Consider the following 20252-nt stretch of genomic DNA (forward strand, 5'->3'; position numbering starts at 1 on the left):
CTTCCTTGCACTCCCTATCCTCCCTCTGATCAGTACAGCTATCCTATTGGTTCATATAGAGCAGATGGTTTTGAAAAGAGCACTGGGGGTGAGGGGTAGAGTGAGAATTTCACTCTTGTTGGGGAGAGAGACAGGGGATGACTGTAGCAGTAGTGGGTGAAATTTGGCAAAGGTAAGCCCATGGAAGAGAGAGAGAGAGAAGAAATGAGCAGCTTTGGTAAGGGTAAGTGACTGAGTTGTGGGGAGAGGAGAATGGTGGGAAAAGCCTGTGGGGATAGGATGAGTGATTGAGATCTGGTGGGGTGAGGAGTGAGCTTGGGGGAAGAGACAGGAAAGATGAACTAGAGAGTGGACAAATTGGAGTGGGAGCTTAAGACACAGGATGAGCAAGGGTGACGGGGAAAAGAACATGAAATATGCATGACATCATCACGTCAACATCCGTGCATATGCAGAGGCCCTTCAGATGGGCCCTGAGATGCCAGTAGGGGGTGCAGGGAATAGGGCCGGAGAGAAGAAGAGGCACTGGCGCCAGCTGATTGTCTACAGCAGGGGGTGCCAGGTGGAAAGGTAAGAAAGAGAGAATGGGCCTAAATGCTTGAGGAGGTGGTAATAAGTCTGAGAGATTGTTTCTGATTGGGGTGGAGGGAAGAGAGAATGGATTAAGTACAGAGGGTGTGAATGACTAAGAGATAGATGGGCATATGCTCAAAGGTTCTTCTGCGAATCTTGTGCAATTAAATTATCGCAGCATGCTCAGAATTATAAGCATACAAATTAATGCCATGTTCAAATTGCGGTATTAATTAGCAGCAGAATACTCTATGCTCATTTTTCTGTCAGTGACTAAGTGCTAATTAGCTCAGGCACTGACAGGAATGTTGACTACAAGAAAAAAACATGCCACTGGTCCTAGCTTGAATCTTCCCCCCCCTCCTCATAGAGGCTTTGGGCCGGGTGAAAAGCAGTCTGCTTAAACTGCAGCAAATGAGGCAAGGTTCCTGGACCACAAGAGGCAGGGAGAAAGAGCGATCAGAGGAAAGGGGGTTGCTGGCATGCTGGGAGAAAAAGAAAAGGTGCAGGGGTCAATCATGTTAATAACTTCCATTAAATGTGCAGCCCTAATTTAAATGTGGTCTGCACTAATGAGTTCAGCATTCACACTTAAACTATTAAAGCGCTGGAAGCACACAAATGCCAGCACTGGCCCAAGAGAGCAAAATTAGGTGAAGTGGTTGAGGGAAACAGAAGCAATGATGAGGAAAAAGCACAGGTGCTTAACAAATATTTCTGTTTTGCCTTCACTAAGGAAAATCCAGGAGTAGGACCCTCAGTCGGCTGTTAAATAAGCATCAGAAATTAAAGTTGATGCTACACTGTTTATGAAAATCTTTATAGACTGAAAATGGATAAAGCCATGGGGCCACATGGGATTGAGAGAGAGAACTCAGGGGTACTAGCGGGTCCTCTTAAAGATTTGTATAACACATCCCTAGAGACAGGAAAGGTTCCACGGGACTGGAGAACAGTGAATGTGGTACCTCTTCACAGAGAAGAGGCAGGAAACTATAGGCCGGTTAGCCTTACTTCAGTGGTTGGAAAGGTAATGGAGGTACTGCTCAAGGAAAGGATAGCAAGTTTTCTGGAATCCAATGGGTTACAAGACCTGAGGCAAACCGAAAGAAAATCATGCCAAACGAATCTGATTGATTTTTGGACTGGGTGACCAAAGAATTGGTACTACATGTAGTCTACTTGGATTTCAGTAAGGCTTTTGACATGGTCCCTCACAGGCAGCTCATTGGGCTAAAGTTAGGACATAAAGTGATGAACTGGTTGACGGATAGATGGCTGAGGGTGGTAGTTATGAGGAGTTTTCTCACAGGATAGAAATGCAAGTAATGGAGTGCCTCAAGGACCTGGACTGGGGCCAATCCTATTCAATATACTGTATTTATGAGAAAAAGTTTGACTTTTTATGGATGATATCAAGATTTGCAAAAGAGTGGGATTAAAAATTGTTGCACCTGGCCACTCCTTAAAGAAAGCGCTTGATGACTGTGATCCGTGAGTTTGAGAAGCTGTGATGCAAGTTACAAGCCCAGAGAGGATATCTGAAATAATTAGTTTAAGAAACACAAGTGAATGTGCTCTTTATTATAGAGAATGACACGGGAACTCATTTTCCCCTTTTCCTTTCCCTGCCCCATTCCTGCAAGCTCTGTCCTCATCTGCACAAGCCTCAAACATTTTAAAATCATAAGTGTTCGAAGCTTGTGCGATTAAGGTGGAGCTTACAGGAATGGGGCAAGGACAGTGACACAACTAATGGGGACGGGAAAATTGAGTTCCTGTGGGAACAGGGAAAAATTTTCCCATGTCACTCTCTACTTTATTACTATATCTCAATACTAATTTGCATTGATTACCATCTGCGGGTCATGTGCATCTACAAATGTTATTATAGGATCACATCGGAGAAAGGTTTGGGTCGCATTGACCTATAGAATGGAACAAAATTCCTTGTAGCCCTGTTTTTTCAGGCTGAAGGGAAAAATCATAGAATCTTGCTTGGTTGTCTGATATGTGACCAGTTATTAGAATTAGCTGGTTGAATTACATATCACTAAAAACCCCTATCCATCCATGAATCAGATCTAATTACAAAGTACTGACAGAGACTAATGTTATTTTGAAAATGTAGCACGGTTACATCTTTTGCCTATGAACAGAACTAGACTGAAATCATTTGCATCCCTTGTTGTAGCAAAAATTAAGTTGCAAGGGATCACTTGGATCTACTGTAATCGCCATGCTGCAGAAGTTGAAACCTGGAAAACAGACAGCTATTGTATAGATAGCAAATTGTTCTGGTTAGCACTGCACTGTCCTTCACTGAAGGTCAAACTTACTTCACGGGCCCTATTTACTAAACTGCAGTACATTTCTGCAAACACTGAATGTTAAATGTAAATTTTAATGAGGGACAAATGCAAAGGCTGTGCACTTGCCACTTTCCCAAGCAGTAACCCAACAGAAAAGGTCTTTACTGTATATTATGGAGGAGGGAGCTGGTAGGAGCCTTGGCATTTGAGTTCCATTATAGAAGGCTAGTTTAACCCCAAATCTGCACCAGATTTGGTACAAGTGAAGGCACCTAAATGCCGAATTCTACAAGTTAGCCACAAAAGTTGGCATCGTGCCTATGTCCTGCAAATATGTGCTCTGCAAGTTAAATGGCTTGGCTGACACATTCCCCTAAGTCAGACAAACAATTGGGGGCACAGTTATAGGATAGGTCAGTTATGTTTGTAGGCTAAGAGGTTTAATTATTATTTATTGGGATTTATTAAGCGCCTTTTCATGAAGACATTCACTCAATGCGGTTTACAATACACTGAATAGTAATCAGGTACTCAATTTCCTTATCTGTCCAGGCAGGCTCATAATCTAACTGAAGTACCTGGGCAATGGAGGGTTGTTTTTGCCCATGGTCACAAGGAGCACGCTGGAATCGAACACAAAACCTCAGGGTGCTGAGGCAGCAGCTCTAAGCACTAGGCCACTCCTCCCCAATAACTGGTCTTATTGGCACAAATTAGTGGCTAGATGCATAACTGATCTCCAGCCTACTCTATAAACAACACACCCATTTTTGATAGCAGACAACTCCAAAAAGAGTTCAGAAGGACAGATGAGGGATGTGCCCATCATTTAGAATACAGCAGCTCCTGATTGGTAAGGCCCGACTTTAGTACAGGAAGAGGCGATCGAAGTATACAGCGAGTGATTTCCTTCACTCGCCGGCGCTCCGGCTGCCCTCTCCTGCCCGGTCATTCGCGGTCTGAAAATACTACGAGTGACCGGGACCGCAAATTTGCGGGGGAGCACTGTACTTGCATTTATGCAGATGCATGGCAGTAAGTTAGGTGTGAGTATTTACAGCAGTCTTTAGCTGGCATAAGTGCTTGAGCCTAAAGTTAAGCGTGAAAATGCAGACCTAAGCTAGCATTCTGTAGCCGTTATAGACTTTGCACTAAGCAGCATGTATCCCGGCACCCAACTTTAGTCACCATTTACTGAATTGACCTCATAACGCATGGTATTGCTAGCATGGTTGCCTATAGATTTGTCTTTACAAGGGCACTCACATAAACCTTAGTATGGGACCTAAGCGCCATTCTACAAATAATAATAATTATTTTTCTATACTGCCATAGTCTTGCGACTTCTAAGCGGTTCACAATAAAGAATAGCTGTACAATCAGCGAGTTACAGTATATAAATAGATAAGAGGTCACTGAGCGGTCAGTGATTACAAGGTGCAGGGTGGTTAGAAGAAAAACTATACATAGGTTGCAGTATAAGAATTAACTATTTTACATATTACATTGAGAATGATCTGGCACCAGCGAGTAACTGGATACAATTGTGAGGAGGAAATTTTTAACAGACAAAGATTATAGAATACCTAATGTGAAAAAGAAATTCAGGGTGAGGTGTGGTAGTTTTGTTCGCGGGGAGAAAGTCTGGCTAGGACATGAATTTTTTAAATAAAGTGATCTTTAATTCTTTCCAGAAGACGCTGTAGGTCAGCCTAGCGACATCCATGAAATAACCTAGCCAAGATTGTTGTCTAGCAGCTTGAAACTTGAAGGTTCTGTTCAGGAAGGTTCGATATCTGCAGCCTGCGATTTTTGGGTAAGCAAAAAGGTTGCGGTTTCTGGTAGACCTAGTGGAGGAGTAGAATTCGAAGTGGGGTAGAAGGTAGTTGGGGGCCATTCCCCAGATTAGTTTGTAGCAAAAGCAGGAGAATTTGAATAGTATTCTTTCCTCAATTGGTAACCAGTGCAGCATTTTGTAGAAGGACTAACGTGATCACTTTTCTTTAGTCCGAATATCAAGCGGACGGCCGTGTTTTGAACTATTCTCAGTTTTCTTATGGTTTTTTAGGTGTCCCCAAGTAAATGATGTTACAGAAGTCCAGGGTGGATAGAATCAATGACTGTACCAATAATCTGAAACATGTAGGGTCGAAATATTTTTTTATGGTTTTCAGTTTCCAAAGGGTGGAGAAGCATTTTTTTTGTCACCGAAATTGTGTGATCGGTCAGGGTCAATTGGGTATCTAGGGTGACTCCTAGTATTCTTATAGTTTTTAGTATTGGGTGGTCGTGACCGTTTAAATGTATTGTTGTAGTAGTGATTTTTTCTTTTGGGCTTGCCAGGAAAATTTTTGTCTTTTCTGAGTTTAGTTTCAATTTAAAATTTGTAGTCCATTGTTCAATTTCAGTCATGATGTAGGAGATGTATTTGGAGGTGGCATCAGTCACATTTGTAATTGGAATTAGTATAGAGATGTCATCTGCGTATATGTAATATATTAGGTTTAACTTTTGTAGTAGGTGACCAAGGGAGGAAATGTATATGTTAAACAAGGTGGGAGATAGGGGGGAACCTTGAGGAACTCCCGAGGGGCTTTTCCATGATTCAGAGTAATTCCCATCGTTGACCATTTGATAAGATCGTTTAGTTAAGAAGCCTTGGAACCAGGTCCACACTCTTCCCGATAGTCCCATAGCATCTAGGCACGTTAGCATTATTTCATTGGTCCACTAGGTCAAAAGCGCTACTAAAGTCTAATTGTAAGATCAGGGCGCTTGTGCCTTGACTGAAGAGATTATATAGGTGATTAAGGAGAGAGCCTAGGACTGTCTCGGTGCTGAATCCTTTTCTAAAGCCTGATTGGTGATCATTTAGGAGATTGAATTTAACTTTCATAAAAACAGACAAAAATGAAGGCAGATATCTAACCTGCCCAACTATATCATCCACTATCCCCTCCTCTCCCTTAAAGATCCAACATACTTGCCCCAAACTTTCTTGAATTAAAATACACTTTTTCTCTCTACCACCTCCATCAAAAGGCCATTTCAAGCATTCACCATCCTTTCTGTGACAAAGTATTTTCTGAAAAGAAACAATATTTTCGACGCTCCAAAGAATTATTTCATGGAAAAAGAATTTGGGACTATTTAGATGTCACGAAAACGACACAAGAAAGAAAACAATTTCTTTCTATGCGGCAGGAGACAAGAGCTTTGGGGACTACTTTTTTATTGGCATACCCTCCCCCCCTGCAAGTGCATTATTAAATATGCAGGACTGAAATACATTTTCTTTCTCCCAGAGCAATTGAAGTCCTTCCTGTAACTAAAAAAAATCACCTCAGTATAACTTGATGGAAGCTATTTAGGACCAATTAGAAGTGCTAAGTCATTCCTTAAAATAATATATTTAAAATCTTGACTTCTCTTTATTCTCTTGTTTAATTCCCCTATTTGTGGTCTAATTTATTTTCTACTTAATATGTTATGACTAGTCTTTAAGCCCGTTACATTAACGGGTGCTAGAATAGATGTGTCTGTCTGTCTGTGTTTCTTTCTCTCTCTCTCCTTGGCCACTGTCTGTGTCCTTTTATCTTCCCCCCTCCCCAAGCAAAACTGTCTGCCCCCAGCACACCCCTCCACCCAAAGCAGCCCCCTTTCCCTCTCCCTGACTGTCTATCCGTGGCCCCCTTCTGTATTCACCTCAGAGCAAAGCTGTTTGCCCCCAGCACAGACCTCCCCCCAAAGCAGCCCCCTTTCCCTAACTGTCTCTCCATGGCCCCTTCTGTCTTCCCCCCACAGCAAAGCTGTCTGTCCCCATCACACTTCCCCCCCCCAAGCAGCCCCCTTTCCCTCTCCCTGTCTCTCCATGGCCCCTTCTGTCTTCCCTTAGTGGCCCCAGTGCCGCCTTCCATGTCCTTAATGTCCCATTCAATGTCCTTAGTGCCCTCAGTGCCTCCTTCCTATATCCTTAGTGCCCTCAGTGCCTCCTTCCCGTGTCCTTAGTGCCACCAGTGCCTCCTTCCAATGCCCCCCCTCAATGCCTTTTAGACTTTGTTCCACCCACACCCTCCCCCCGAAGCCAGCCTGCCTGCCTCCCATCCCCCTGTGCAGTAGAACCTTTAATTTCTACCCCCCCCCAATTCTCCCATACAGTAGAATTTGGCATTTGCAGCATGTTTCTATCTACCCCCCCGCCCCTCCCCCACACCACTACTGCTGCCATGCAGCCGACCCCACTGACCCTCCCATCGTGAGACGAACACAAACCTCCGGCCTGCAGCAGCTCCACAGCACTTTACTGTCCTGATTTCCTCGGCAGTGAAAATCAAGATAGTAGAAGGCTGGAAGCAGAATGCTTAGAGTGCTGTGGAGCTGCTGCAGGCCGGAGGTTTGTGTTCATCTCGCGGTGGGAGGGTTGGATGGTAGGCTCAATCCGCCGGCCATGGGGGTCCGCCCGCAGGCACGAATGGTAGCCATGTAGACACCTCCTTGGGCAGCAAGGTTCGGACGCGCACCGCCACGCGCATGGGGCTCTCGTCGACCCGGGGCTTCGGCGCCATCAACGGAGGGAAAGAGGCGCGAGCTGCACATTCAAGGAAATCACGCCAGCTTCATCTTGTTTCTTTGGCAGCCGCCCCCTTTCCCGGAGCGACTCCGACCTCTACCGGGCCCTCCAGTAGCTCACACTCCCACATCCGTGCCCTCCCAGCAGGGAATTTTGAAAGCAGCGGCGAAAGGTGGAGAGCAGGGAGGCTGTGGTGACGTAATACGTGCGCATGCGCACTCGTGCTGCCGCGACAGATCAGGGAACACGCGACGCGCATGCGCGCTTAGCTTTTTATTATTATTGATAATCAATATTATTCATGCTGTATTTCTTTAACAAGTTCTTCTTGTAATTTAAGTTTGAATTGAAATTTTTAAAAAAGTATTTTCTGAAGTTATTTCTGAATCTATCCCACTTCACCTTCATCCTATGCCCTCTTATTCCAGATTCTCCATTCAATTGAGACTCACCTCATATGCATTTATGCTACGTAGGTATTTAAATGCCTCTATTATATCGCCCCATCTCACCTTTCCTCCAAAGTATACATATTGAGATCTTTAAGTATGTCCCCATATGCCTTATGATGAAGACCTCTGACCATTTTAGTAGCCATGCTCTGGACCAACTCCAATCTGTTTATACGAGGGTAAGTCAAAATGTAAAGGCAAAATAAATTTAACGGCTTTTATATGAGCAACTGAACATATCACTTTTCCATACAGTCTCCATGCAAGATGACACATTTGTTGTATCATTCAACTAGCTTCTGCATTCCTGCAGAGAAAGATTTTTTTGGCTGCTTCCAAAGCCAGGTGAGCAATACTTCCTTTACTTCATCATGCTGTGTCTTTTGTTCTCCAGGTCGCAGTTATGCACCCGTTTCTCATCGCTGGTGACAATTATCTCCAGAATACTCATATCTTCTTCATACCGTCTCAGGAACTGAGTCGCAATCTCCACACGCTGTTGCTTGTACAGGTCAGTAAGCTGTTTGGGAACCCATCGTGCGCAGACTTTCCTGTATCCCAAGTCATCATGCATTATGTCAAATGCAGATCCATAGCTGATATCTAAATTTGCAACCAACTGAGATACCATTATCTGTCAGTCTTCTCTAATCAAGGCATCCATCTGCCTTGTCAATGTGCTCTTGTGTGGGTGACCAGAACAACCTTCGTCAGTTACACCTGTTCTTCCAACTTTAAACCTTTTTACCCACTCATTGATTCATGGTGCTATGTCCATACTGAGTCAGTATTCGATGATGAATTTCACACCCTCTGCCCAAAGAAACCGCACTACTGCACATTGTTCTTCAATGGTGCAATCTTGCAAAGGAGCGTCCATGTTTCTGACCTTGTGGCTGCCATACGACTAAAGGCCGAGTGCTGCACTGTACATGGATGAATAATCCAACAGGTACTGTATGAGTGCATATGTTGCATAAAATCAGGCACTCAACTGTGACTTATGCTAGCATTCTACTAAGTCAGGCTGCACTCAGAGGATTTGTGAATATTGCTCTAAAGGAGGCAGCTTGCCCTGAAGAAGGCAACGAAACATAGCTATGTCAGCAATGGGTCTTCCTGAGCATTTCAGATAAGGGTTATCACTTTATGGTGAAAATTATTGAAAAATGTATTAAAGAAGCTATATTTAAAGTAATAAAAAAAGAGCGATGTTGATATTGGCAAGAGAGCACTTTACATATTACAGTGGTACCTCGGAATCCGAACACCCTAGAACTCGAACGATTTGGAATCCAACCTTTTTTTTCTTCATTTTTGCCCCGGAATCCGAACGCTGCTTTGGAATCCAAACTGCAAGCAGTGCTCAGCCTAAAGCTTCCCCTCTGACACAGCTTCCTGTTTCCGCCTGTGAGGGAAGCTTTGGGCTGAACACCACTTGCAGCTGCCATATCCGATCTTGCTGTCTTGCCGCTGGGGATCCCGATCTTGCTGCCTCTGCTGCTGGGGGGTCCCGATCTTGCTGTTTCTGCCAGGTAGGCCGGATCTTGCAGAGTTTGTGGGACCAAGGAACGGATTAATCCAGTTTCTATTCTTCTCAATGGGAAAACTTGTCTTGGAACTTGAACATTTTGGAACTCAAACGGGGTTCTGGAACGGATTAAGTTTGGATTCCAAGGTGCTGTGACAATTTATTGACAAAATAATCTATAGTTGAATTTGAAGAGCTAGGAATTTATAAATTGGTTATATTAGATCCCTGCATGCCAAAGAACAACAGAACTTTTAAAAAACAGTTTGGACAAGTTCCTGGAGAAAAAGTCCATAGCCTGCAATTGAGAAAGACATGGGGGAAGCCACTGCTTGCCCTGGGATCAATAGCATGGAACATTGCTACTATTTGGGATTTCAAAATCTTATTGTTCTTTGAGATTCTGGAAAGTTGCTACTATTTGAGTTTCTGCCAGGTACTTGTGACCTGGATTGGCCACTATTGGAAACAGGAAACTGGGCTAGATGGACCATTGGTCTGACCCAGTATGGCTATTCTTATGATCTTATGTTTGGTTCAGATTATCACATAATTTAACAATTGCCTTTAATTTTTGATTCACCCTCGTATTTTTTTGAAGGTGCAATCTTCAGAATTGTACAATATTCTAAATGAGGTCTCACCAGAGACTTATACAGAGGCTACATTATCTTCATTTTTCTATTGGCTATTCCTCTCCCTATGCACACAAGCATCCTTCTAGCTTTTGCCGTTGACTTTCCTACCTGTTTGTCCACCTTAAGATTACCACATACGATCCCGCTCATCTTTCGTGCACAAAGGTCGGAGCATTACCTCACCGGCTCCTAGGAAGAAGCTCTTCTGCAACTTACTAAAAGCCAGCAATAATTTGTACAGCATAGTGTATGTCTAATAGCATTACAGACAATGACTAGTAGTAGTTGGTGGTTTCAAGAATGTACATAAGAACAGCCATCTAGGGTCAGACTGATGGTCCCTTTGGCCCAGTAGCCATCTTCCAACAGTGGCTAGTAGGGGTTACAAATTTGTGGCAAAATCCAAAATAGCTTGCATGCACATATAAAAAAATACTGGTACATTGATCTCTGCCCCTAACATAAGGATTTTCTAAGGAAGAGGATTTATCATCCTAAACGGGAAATATGAAGCACTTTAAAATTAGGGGAAAATAGGTGCATCTCAAAGGAATGTCTCTCTTTTTTGACAATTATAAGGGCTATTTATTAATTTATTTACACTACTTATATAGCTTGCACTATCCAAAGATCTAGGTGGACTAACTGGATATAAATATACAAATCAAAATAATAAAATGAAAAACAAATGAATCCATAAAGACCAGATTATTTTAAAAAAGTAATGAAATATAAGCCAGAGCACAGTACAGGGGTTCAAGGAAGGTTTAGATAGATTCCTAAAGGATAAGGGGATTGAGGGGTACAGATAAAAGCAGAGGTAGGTTATAGAGATGGTAAAGCAACCACTTCAGAGGTCATAGACCTGATGGGCCACCGCGAGAGCGGACCACTGGGCGCGATGGACCTCTGGTCTGACCCAGCGGAGGCAACTCTTATGTTCTTATCAATTTCTGATAAATTCCACCCACAGGAAAAATCCATATATGAAGAACAAACCGTAGGCCTTTTAGCTGTATGTTATCATCTTTGCATCTCTCTCTACATGGGAAGTTGTTGGTTCTACAAGGAGACCAAGTCCATGATATACCATACTTTGACACTGGGAATTATTTAATACTCACAGTTCTGATTACCAATACAAATAAAATAAGTGCATATTTGAAGTGCCAAAATGATTTGAAGTGTGAATAAACACAGAACCGAGAAATAACCTATTATATAATGGTAAGGAAAAGGAGGGGATAGAGGTTTCATCACACTTACCAGATCTGTCCAACACTGACAATCGAATGGTAAACAATCCACAAAACAGTCATAATTATCATGTTAGCTGATCCTGTTAGCAAAACAAAAGCTGAAACTGCCAGGCCAAGGAGAGAAAGGCAATCCAAGTTGGTGTCCATTGAAGACCAATCCATGAACCAGATAAGCGTGGGTGCATAGCTCAAGGAGGCCAGGTTGACTTTTCCTCCAAAATAGTGCTGGACATTCTTCAGGTACAGCTTGCATGGCAGCAGGCCCTGATCACCTATTAATTGTTTGTTCTGATGGTAAGCCACCAAAAATGCCACAACTAGACAAAGAAGATGGAAACAAAAAGGAAGGGTTACTTTTTGTATGTGTTCCTGTTTTAGTTAATTTTTTTTTAATTGCAAACAGTAACAAAACATTCATAAACAGTAATCTTATAGCTTGCCATGCAAGCTATACAGTAAAACCTTGGATTGCAAGTAACTTGGTTTGCAAGACAAGCAAAAGATATGATTAAATTTTAATTTGATATACAAGCAATATCTTGCAATACAAGTACATAACAGTATACACACAACACAATTGAGCCAATGGTTCTTCTCTCTCTGACACTGCAAGTGTAGTGACTGTTCTAAACAAGCAAATACGAGTACATACAGTACAATACGAGTACATACAATACGAGTACATACAGTATACACGCGTCACATCATCGCAACTGAGCCGATGGTTCTTCTCTATCTGTGACACTGCAAAGAGTGTAGTGACTGTTCTAAATGAGCGAGGTCTTGCAATACAAGTACCGTACGTATAGTATTTTGTATTAAAGTTTTTGGGTTGTGGAACGAATCGCCTGAGTTTCCATTATTTCTTATGGGGAAATTCGCTTTGATATACGAATACTTTGGATTGCAAGCATAGTTTTGGAACGAATTATGCTTGCAAACCAAGGTTTTACTGTATCTCACTGCTTATTACTTTTGGCTTATTCATGATCAAGGAAGTACAATCAACATCCAGCTCATTTACCCCCAACTCACTATTACCACAACCAAGAACTCTTACAAAATCAAGAAGAAAACTTCTCTCCCTTCAATGTGGTGCCATACCCTTAAGCAGCTCAAACCCAACCGATGCCAGTATCAATATCTTACTGCAGACTTTGATGGGTAGTGAATAAACATAAGAGCCCCACAAGTCTAAAACATTATCAAATGATCTCTGGCCCTGCATCTACTAATGTGCAGTTCCAATAACCAATGGAACACATTATTTTACTGTGTTGTAGTTGGGCCCACCTTCTCCATCCAGTTTGCCAAAATGACTTTCTTATGACTAGAAAAGTCTTTTGCAAAATGCTTCTTTGGCTTCAGTCCAATTTGGTTGGCCTTGGGAAAGCATTACAGAGGTAAAGTTCTGCTGTGTGGACCCAATCACAGTTCATGAATCTCTGCATGTGCCCCTCCACCACAATGACAGAAAGTGCTGCTCTCCATTTAACACATATATCAGCTGGCACCAACTCTGCTTTAGATCACACCCCCGCCACAGAAAGTTGTAATGGATTTCTCTCAAGGTCATATTCTCTCTGTGATCTGATCATTTGAATTCGGAATATGTTTTAGGAGGAGATTATTTTATCCTCAGCAACCAACATACACAAAAATTTTTATGAAGTCTTCCAGAACAAACTTACATACTGTGAAATTACTCTTGAACGAACATTTGGTGTTACACATCGCATTCACAACTTGATAGAAACCTGCAAATCTATTAAACAAAACAGTGGGTTCTCTATGAAGGTTTAACCTTTCAACAAACTGAACAGTAACCAAAGCATAGACCCCAAAACCTGTACAGTATTTGTATTTCAGATGTAAAAGGCTGAATTCCAAAATGGCTCCTACAGGTCCATGGCCTCCGTTTCATTTTGAAATTGTGCAGTTTACATTTTTTCTTAATTTTGCAACTGAAACACATATAAGAGGATAATGCTGCCTTATAAAAGCTCTTGCTGTAGGATAAACCTCTAGTGTCCCACAGATGAAGAGGCAGTTTTTACAGGAATCCAAGATTTAACTGGCCAGAGGTCAGATACAGGTTCAGGGCAAATTTCTTAGACAAGTAAAAGGCAATTCTCTAATTAGGTGTTTGCATCTTGCATACGTCAGTGTACAGAAAAGATGAACTTACATCATTATGCACTATTCTACAGTATAAGATAGTGCATAAGTGCCATAGTTTGTAACTTCAAGGAGGCGCATGAACATGCAAGCAACTTATAGAAACTCTATTCCTGATTTGCATGTCTCAAGACCATCACTGAGACAGTCATATTGCATGGATGCCCAAATCCGAATTTCATGAAGTTGGGATTTCATGAAGACTAAACCTGCACTGCGTCCCTAATGGCAAGGGGGCACAGTATGGGCACTTTGGACGGGACTAGGGAGAGGCCAAAAGATGGACATCCAGCTCCGATTACAGAGAGGAAATGGATCTTTATGTTCAAAAAGATGGACACTCATATTTAGACCTAGTACGCAATAGATCCATGATACAGGAAAGTGTTCCGATTGAGCAGCTTTCCACTGGAGGGATTAAGTCAGGGGTGTCCAACCTTTTGGCTTCCCTGGGCCACATTGGCTGAAAAAAATGTTTCTGGGGCCGCGCAAACGCTGCAGCAAGACAGAGGAGGGAGCCGGCAAGACGGTAAACACCCAAGGGCAGCAGAGGAAAACACTGCATTGCCCTCAACCGGGGCCGCAAAAAATACTTCACGGGGCCACATGCAGCTGTCGGGCCACAGGTTGGACACCCCTGGATTAAGTGGACTCGAAGAAGATATTTTTTCTGTCCCTGTAGGACTCACTATACAAAAGAGCCACACTGAGATTTGGACATAAGAGGACTAAATGACTATTTTATAACATGGTCACAGACATCTATGTCCCTTGTCTTGCCCCATTCACAATTTGGACTTAACCATAGAAACATTATGGCAGATAAAGGCCAAATGGCCCATCTAGTCTGCCCATCTGCAATAACCATTACCTCTTTCTCTCTCTGAGATCCCACATGCCTATCCCAGGCCCTCTTGAATTCAAACACAGTCTCTGTTTCCACCACCTCTTCCAGGAGACTGTTTCACGCATCTACCACCCTTTCCGTAAAAAAGTATTTCCTCAGATTACTCCTGAGCCTACCACCTCTTAACTTCATCCTATGCCCTCGCATTGCAGAGTTTCCTTTCAAATGAAAGAGACTCGACTCATGCACATTTATATTAAGTAGGTATTTAAACCTCTCTATCATATCTCCCCTCTCCCGCCTTTCCTCCAAAGTATACAGTCTGTCCCCATACGCCTTATCACGAAGACCACTCACCATGAACATCCATGTCTCGTGTATTTTAGATCAGGATTTGCCAATTTACAGCCCTTTCTGAAATGCACAAGAAACCGACAGACATCCATATGTGATGAACTGACCTGGATGCCCTTTCTAAAATGCTGTTCTAGAAGTTCCACTGGTTGCAAGATACTTAGCCATGCCCATTTCATCTGCCACTGATCTGGTGCCTCATGCCTAAATGTGGGTTTATTGTAGTATTCCATAACAGAAAGTGTGTATCGATGCCTGTGTAGAACTGGGGCACCCTGTTACGGAATTGCCCCCTACATGTAGAGAGGCATATCACAGCAGAGAGGAGAGAAACGGAAGACAGCGGGTATGATCTGACAACCGGATGCTCTTACCAGCACGGAGCAAAGTGCCAGCCTTCAACATAACGTAAGGACGGAGTAGGCTCACAACACACAGAGCTTTCTTCAATGGCAGTTGGAAGTCCCAATCAATACAGCAAAAACACGTTTAGGTAGTTAAGCCCAGCCAGGAAGTCTATTCTGAGAATGGGACAATTCATTTTGATATATTTCTATTATAATGCTGAGTACCTCAGCCATCTCTGAACCAGGTACATATACTTCTACAAGCAAGATTATTTTGCCTTTTCATGTAAACATATTTCTTTAATTTGTATAGTACTGAAAGTGGTTCTCCTGGGATCTTCTATTACAGTGTGGTGGAAAATCGGTCATACCCTGTCAGTTAATTATTGCTGCTTCTCGACAGCTGCACCAGCTGAGCTTAGAGCTCTTCAAGAATGCAGGTGCAGCATCAGAAGGGAATCTTTCCAATTAGATACAAAAAATCCACACAACTGAATGCAATTTACAATAATAACTGTTCTCTTGAAATGGATTCTTTGGGGCTCGAGAAGACTTTGGTTCCTACCATTCGCAGTCTGAAGGCCTGATTTATCCCAAAGATGCAGAGTTCTTTCCTGAGAGTTTTAAAACCCTGCACTGTGTTAAGGAAACATCAAATCAGCAATGAAAACCCTCCATCAAAGACACAAAACCATGAGTAAGTGTTCTGCTCAGTCAGGAAAAAATGTTCTAAACCTTTGCAGGGCCACATTTTGGATTTGTCGGTACTTGGAGGGCCTCAGAAAAAAGAGTTCATGTCTTCTTAAAGAAATGACAATTTTGCATGTAGTAAAACTCTTTATAGTTTACTAGTCGTTAAGCCCGTTACATTAACGGGTGCTAGAATTTATGTCTGTCTGTATTTTTCTTTCTGTCTCTTTCCTCCCTCCATTTCCCTGTGTAGCGCTGTCTCTGCTTTCTTCCTCAGTCTGCACTCTCAAGCTGTAACATTACTGCTTAGCTTTTTCTCCCTGCAAGCATCTCTGCTCTAGCCACCTGTCCTTCTGTGACTGTCTGTGTGTCTCTCTCTACTTGTGCACTGTTTGTTTGTTTTTTTCAATCTCTCTTTAGCTCCTGATCCCCTCTCACTGACCCTTGCCGACTGCATGTAATTCCGGTTAGGTTTCCATGGCAACCCTGCTCGCGGGTCTGTTCGGTAGGGCCGTTTTTTCGGGTCTGCCGGCGCCGGGTGGGGAAGAGTCCTGGCTCCTTTTTTGGTTTGGGCGCGTGCAGAGGGGCTCAACAGCGCACAACCACCTTTCCTTCCCTCCCTCCATCAGGTGCAGTGCAGCTCCACCAATGTTAAAAGCAGCCGCATCGAAATCAGAGGCCTGCCACTGCCGTAGCACGTTCCCCTCTGCCTTGGTCCCGCCCCTTCTCTGACATATGGGACCGCGGCAGAGGGAACGTGTTACAGTGGCGGCAGGACTCCAATTTCAAAGCAGCTGCTTTTAACATAGGCGTAGCTGAACTGTACCTGATGGAGGAAGGGAAGGAACGGTGGGGCAAATTTCGTCAACGGCAGTCCTTGTGCGGTTCGAGAGAGGGGGGGGGTGGAGTCGGCGACTTGCAGCTTCGCGTGCCTCCCACCCCCCCTTCCCTCCGGCTCCGCCGCCGATAGTCTCCACCTGCATTGCCCCTGGCGCAGCACTCACCGGCCCGTCGGGCGGGGAACGGAGGAACAGGTTCAGGGCTGCCAGGGGGGGAGGAGTGAGTCCGTCTGAGACTGGCAGGAAGAGGAAGGCGGAGCAGGTGAGCCGGCACCGAAAAAAACTTTAAAGAGCCAGCCAGACCGTGAGTGCGAGCTGTTGTAAGTTTGCATGTGCACTCTTGCCGGCCACGGACATACGGGTCACGGAAGCACGCGGATTAGAGTGCGCATGCGCCGCCTACGGTTTTATTATATAGATAAATCTTTCCTTTGGGCTAAGTCTTAATAACAATATTGTAATTTATAGTTAAAGAAAATATGATTAAGAAACTGTTTTATTTTACTTTTGTGATACCGAGGGCCTCAAAATAGTATCTGGCGGGCCGCAAGTTTGAGACCACTGTTCTAAACCCATTGTATAGCCTAACAAGACATTCAGGCTCTCACTATCAGTATGGACACTAATAGAATGGCTACGGGGGGGTCAGTGTTAGCCAATTCAGCTCATGGTAGTCGAGGGCATGGCAAAGATCATAGTCTTCTAGGCTTTGGTCAAGTAAGAAAAAAAGGAGCTGGCATTAAACAGCAGCATCAGAATACAACAGAGTCTGAAATGTCTTATCGATGTAAAATAATTCACAGCTGTAACTAAAGGGATGAGTTAATTTTATTCCTATTTTACTTGAGAAGAGGTTGTTGGCAATGAATGGCTCCAGTTATGTGATGCTCAACCCACCGTATCACTTACATTCAGAATGTACTTTTGTTCCACCAGCTACTCTATCATGCCCATATATACAAAAAAGTGGATTATTAGCAGCAGCTGCCTTTTGAGAAAAAAGAAATTTATCTGAATACTGGCTTTAACGGACAAATTTTACTGTAGTCTGGCAGAGTTCCAAATAATGGGGAAAGTGATAAATCAGCTAATTATATTGGCCTTCTGGTCACAAAAGTAACCACCAGTAAAATGTACAATTCAAAAGACTTTTTTTCAAAGTTTGAATCACTAGATAAAAGGAAGGAACTGTCTAATGACAGTAGATACAGATAAAACAGAAAATTTATATCTTATCTGATAATTTTCTTTCCTTTAGATGTAGCAGATGAATCCAGAGACTAGTGAGTTAGAAACATAGAAACATAGAAATAGACGGCAGATAAGGGCCACGGCCCATCTAGTCTGCCCACCCTAATGTCCCTCCCCTACCTTTGCCCTGTGAATAGATCCCATGTGCCAATCCCATTTGGCCTTAAAATCAGGCACGCTGCTGGCCTCAATCACCTGTAGTGGAAGACTACCAGCAGGTGGAGATAGAGATACTGAGTTGTACTCTCCTATTTGATGGGAAATCTGCTGGTGAGCCAATATATATCTTACCAAAGCCCAAAGTTCATGCAACCCAGCACTTTCCTTGCCCACACCAACACAAAAAAGCGGTGAAATGAAAAACCCAGAGATAACACTATAACAATTCTTCCCACTGCAGCTGACAGAACATGGTCTCAATTCCCCAACATACAATGATCTGAATTCAATAAACTCTACAAAAAGTACAGCCACGCATCCTGTGACCTTAACCACTGCCCATCATATCTCCTTACAACCTCCAGCACAAAATTCAGTACTCTACTTCTGCAATGGATACAAACCATGCTCACTGACGGCCTTTTCCCAACTGACCTCAGTAAAATCATCATCACCCCAATCGAAAAAGATCCAAAAGGACCAACAGACCAACCATCCAACTACAGACCCATTGCCTCAATACCTCTATATGTCAAACTGACAGAAGGACGAGTAGCCAAACACCTCACCAACTATCTAGATGACCATAACATACTTCACCCCACGCAATCTGGCTTCAGATCCAACTTCAGCACAGAGACATTACTAGGCTCCCTCACTGACACAGCCAGACAACACCTCGCACAGGAAATAAAATACTTCTCATACAACTAGACTTTACCGCAGCATTTGACCTGGTAGACCATAACATCCTACTGCAAATTTTGGATGCAATAGGCATCTCAGATAAAGTATACTCTTGGTTTGAAGGCTTCCTAAAATCCAGAACATACAGAGTAAAATCAGATAAAGAAAAATCTGAACCTTGGTCCAACCCTTGCGGCGTACCACAAGGATCCCCACTATCCCCTACTCTCTTCAACCTACACACTGCATCTCTTGGAACATACCAAGATAATCTAGGCATCATCACCTACAGTTATGCAGATGACATTACAATTCTCATACCTTTTGATCAACCTAAGACCGCCATGACAAACACACTACACCGAACACTAGAAACAGTAGCAACCTGGATGAAAGATCACACTGAAACTCAACTGAAACTCAACACAGACAAAACGAAATTCATCCTCCTCGAAAACAACAAAGTCCCAACCATAACCAATATAGAAATTAACACAATCAATTATCCTATTCAAACTACCATAAAACTACTAGGAATGACTATAGACCGATGCTGCACCATGCAACCGCAAATAAATAAAACAATACAGAAATCCTTCGCAGTGATGAGAAACCTAAGACAAGTCAGGAAATTCTTCAAAAAAACACAATTCCAGCTTATAGTACAATCCCTAATCCTAAATCTATTAGATTACTGCAACATTCTCTACCTCCCCTGCCCTGCTACAATGACTAAACAACTACAAACAATCCAAAATACAGCTGAGACTCATCTACTCATTGAGAAAACACAACCATATTACAGAAGTATACATCAACTCACATTGGCTACCAATCCAAGAAAGAATACTATTTAAATTCTACTGTATGTTATTTAAAGCCTTAAACGGAGACAGCCCAACCTACCTGAACATTTTCATCCAAACCACCTCAATCAGACATAGAAAAACACACACCCCATTCACACACCCCTCGATCAAAGAAGTAAAATGGAAAAAACTATACGATGGCCTCCTTGCCACTCAAGCAGCTAAACCAGATAACCAAATCTCCAATCTACTGATAACGACACCAGATTACAAGACGTTCAGAAAAGACATAAAAACTATACTCTTCAAGAAATTCCTGAAACAGCCATAACTTCAGAAAATAAATAAAAACTACATTCTTCAAGAAATTCCTGAAACAGCCATAACTTCAGAAAATAAATAAAAACTACATTCTTCAAGAAATTCCTGAAACAGCCCTAACTTCAAACTTACCGTCCTTCCCCCTCCCTCTTCCCGCCACACAGAAACTACATAACCTACTCTTTACCTCTCTAGAAAAGACAAATGTTCTTCCATTGTAACCCTCCGTTTTTTATTTCTTTTGTAATCTGCCTTGAACCACAAGGTAATGGCGAAATAGAAATCTCTAATGTAATGTAATGTAATAACTAACTAAAAAATCCAAACAGGCACTCATAGAGAAATCCTCTAAGCTCAAACAGGGTGGGCCGTGTATTCATCTGCTACGTCTAAAGGAAAGAAAATTATCAGGTAAGATATAATTTTTCCTCCTTA

General features: G+C 42.8%; 1 protein-coding gene across 1 annotated transcript in view; it reads right to left on the reverse strand.

Moving 5' to 3' along the window:
- LMF1 (lipase maturation factor 1) overlaps positions 1–20252 on the reverse strand; it is a 376591-nt gene that overhangs the window by 347028 nt on the left and 9311 nt on the right. The window contains exon 2 of the mRNA XM_033915111.1: positions 11343–11652. Coding sequence (XP_033771002.1) covers positions 11343–11652 — 310 coding nt within the window. The remainder of the gene's footprint in view (positions 1–11342; positions 11653–20252) is intronic.

This window comes from Geotrypetes seraphini, chromosome 11, assembly GCF_902459505.1.
Source record: "Geotrypetes seraphini chromosome 11, aGeoSer1.1, whole genome shotgun sequence".
In the NCBI taxonomy this organism is placed as follows: Eukaryota; Metazoa; Chordata; class Amphibia; order Gymnophiona; family Dermophiidae; genus Geotrypetes; species Geotrypetes seraphini.